The sequence below is a fragment of the Engraulis encrasicolus genome, chromosome 13 (genome assembly GCF_034702125.1).
Source record: "Engraulis encrasicolus isolate BLACKSEA-1 chromosome 13, IST_EnEncr_1.0, whole genome shotgun sequence".
In the NCBI taxonomy this organism is placed as follows: Eukaryota; Metazoa; Chordata; class Actinopteri; order Clupeiformes; family Engraulidae; genus Engraulis; species Engraulis encrasicolus.
This window is the reverse complement of record NC_085869.1, coordinates 46,232,042-46,234,541: the sequence shown is the minus strand read 5'-3', so window position 1 is coordinate 46,234,541 and position 2,500 is coordinate 46,232,042. Positions and strand designations below refer to the sequence as shown.

The following is a 2,500-nucleotide window of genomic DNA, read 5'->3' as shown; positions in this document are numbered from 1 at the left end:
GCGTGTTACTATGCCACCACCATGTTTTGAAAATCAAATGAAGGATAAGAAGAGAGAGGAGGTGAAAGAGGCGCTCGGCCATAAATCCATCAACCGAAGGCTCACTCTGCTTGACGAGCAACTTGTCACCGTGTCGGTTGTCGGGACACAGTGTTTTGTCTCGCACGCCATCACAACAACAGCCCAGACAAAGTAGGCCATGTCCTGCCATGAGTTCCTGAGGGACGTGTGGACATTAGTCCTTGGCCCTCCTCCTTCCCTCTTCTCCCCCCTCCTCACCCAGCTCGAAAGCTAAAGACCCGCGATGCTCTCAGCGAGAGCGAGAGAGAGAGAGGGGCTTAGCGGAGGCTCTTCTCAGATTTGCAGAATCATATTTGCAGCCGTGCCCTTGAGGCTGAAATGCCTTACCTGGACCGCTGCAGCAATAAGCAGGCAAAGAGATGAATGGCACGTGGCTTTTCCTTTGGATGGAGGTGAGGAAGGAAGGGGAAGGCACACAGGGGGCAAGATTAATATTTCTGCTCGTGAGAGCGGCTTGTGTCAGTGTCAATGGGCTCCTTTCAAGGAAAATAAAAATGGCTTTTCCTTTATAGTGGCACACTGGGATTGCATTGGCCCTCATTAGGAGTGGGGTGGAGGTATTACTGTACTGAAGCTGCTTTATAGAAAAGCGCAGGCGCATGAAAATACTGTATCTGTACACTGTATCTGCAAAGAAGATAAACACCAAATAGAGGCATTCTAGACTGTGCAAGGCCCCAACTTAAAAATTGTAAGTATTTTAAAGGAAACCGATAATGAGATCCTTATGGTCAGACACAGGCAAATAAATAAAGGCTGCTCAGCACCCACAGAGAGACAGAGAGAGAGAGAGAGAGAGAAAGAAAGAGGGAGAAAGAAAGAGAGAGAAAGAAAGAGGGAGAAAGAGAGACAGAGAGAGATGTGAGAATACCGCACCACGGCAATTGAGGCTTATTATCGTAGTTATATCATCATATCATCTTAGCTCATCAAAGTTTGTAGCTAGCGGTATTACTGATGTCTGGGTTTTTTATTCTATTTTGGATTTTTTTAGGCCTTTAACTTACTTGACAACAGAGTACCTATGATTTTGTAATGTGTTGGGTCTATTTGAATTAGATCATAATTTGACCCAACCTGTATGACACATATATGATGCAAGTGTGGCACTGTATGATGGACAGCACTGCATACGTTCTCCTGCATGTTTCTGATCTCCATGCTGTTGCTTGTATGTACCGTACACCCCACACGCAGGTCTTGTCCCTGGGCGCCGACGTGCTGCCCGAGTACAAGCTCCAGACGTCGCGCATCGACAAGTTCACCATCCTGCACTACAGCCCGTTCAAGGCGGTGTGGGACTGGCTGATCCTGCTGCTGGTGATCTACACGGCCATCTTCACGCCCTACTCGGCCGCCTTCCTGCTCAACGACACCGAGGACCGCAAGCGGCGCGAGTGCGGCTACTCCTGCAGCCCGCTGAACATCGTGGACCTCATGGTGGACATCATGTTCATCATCGACATCCTCATCAACTTCCGCACCACCTACGTCAACGTGAACGAGGAGGTGGTCAGCCACCCGGCCAAGATCGCCATCCACTACTTCAAGGGCTGGTTCCTCATCGACATGGTGGCCGCCATCCCCTTCGACCTGCTCATCTTCGGCTCCGGCTCGGACGAGGTACGGTAGATTAAATGTGTTAAATGATTAGATGGGTGACTTTGTGTCTGTTGTTCTGTGTCTGTCTCTTTGTGTCTGTCTGTCTCGACCTGCTCATCTTCAGCTCTGGATCGGATGAGGTACGGTACAGATGTGTGACTCTGTGTCTGTCTGTCTGTCTGTATGTCGTTCTGTGTCTGTTGTCTGTGTCTGTTGTTCACTCAAGTGTTTGGGATGTGTGGCTCTGTGTTTGTCTGTCTTGTCATTCTGTCTCTTTTGTGTTTGTCTCTCTCAACCTGCTCGGGGTCGTACCTCGAACGAGGTACAGTACTGTGAGCTTCTGGGATGCTCTATATTTGGGATGTACGTATGGCTCTGTGTCTGTCTGACTGTCGTTCTGTGTGTGTCTCTCTGGACTTGCTCATCTTTGATTCCGGGTTCAGACGAGGTATACGTCCAGTGAGCGTCTGGGATGTTCTTGTCTGTCCGTCATCTGCCTGTTTCTCTCTCGGTTGTGTCTCTCAGAGTCTTTGTCTTTGTCACATTCTCACTCTCTCTCTTTCTTGCACTTTGACTGCACTTTTTCTGTGTGACTCTTTGAGTATGTCCCTCTGTCTCTGTCTCATTTATTCTCTCTCTCTCTCTCTCTCTCTCTCTCTCTCTCTCTCTCTCTCTCTCTCTCTCTCTCTCTCTGTATCTGGTCTTGTATTCTTTTCCGCCCACCCTGAACAGGGTCCTGAGGGTTCAGCTCATATTCACTTCTAGTTCTAGCCTCCAAAAAACCTGAATGTTTCACGTCTCTGATCTGAGGGGATTA

The 2,500-nt window shown here is 48.7% G+C and overlaps 1 protein-coding gene across 1 annotated transcript in view; it reads left to right on the top strand.

Annotated features, from left to right (window-relative positions):
- The window catches only part of LOC134460579 (potassium voltage-gated channel subfamily H member 7-like), a 97,263-nt gene that overhangs the window by 54,510 nt on the left and 40,253 nt on the right, over positions 1-2,500 (top strand). The window contains exon 6 of the mRNA XM_063212957.1: positions 1,279-1,704. Within this exon, the coding sequence (XP_063069027.1) occupies positions 1,279-1,704 (426 nt within the window). The remainder of the gene's footprint in view (positions 1-1,278; positions 1,705-2,500) is intronic.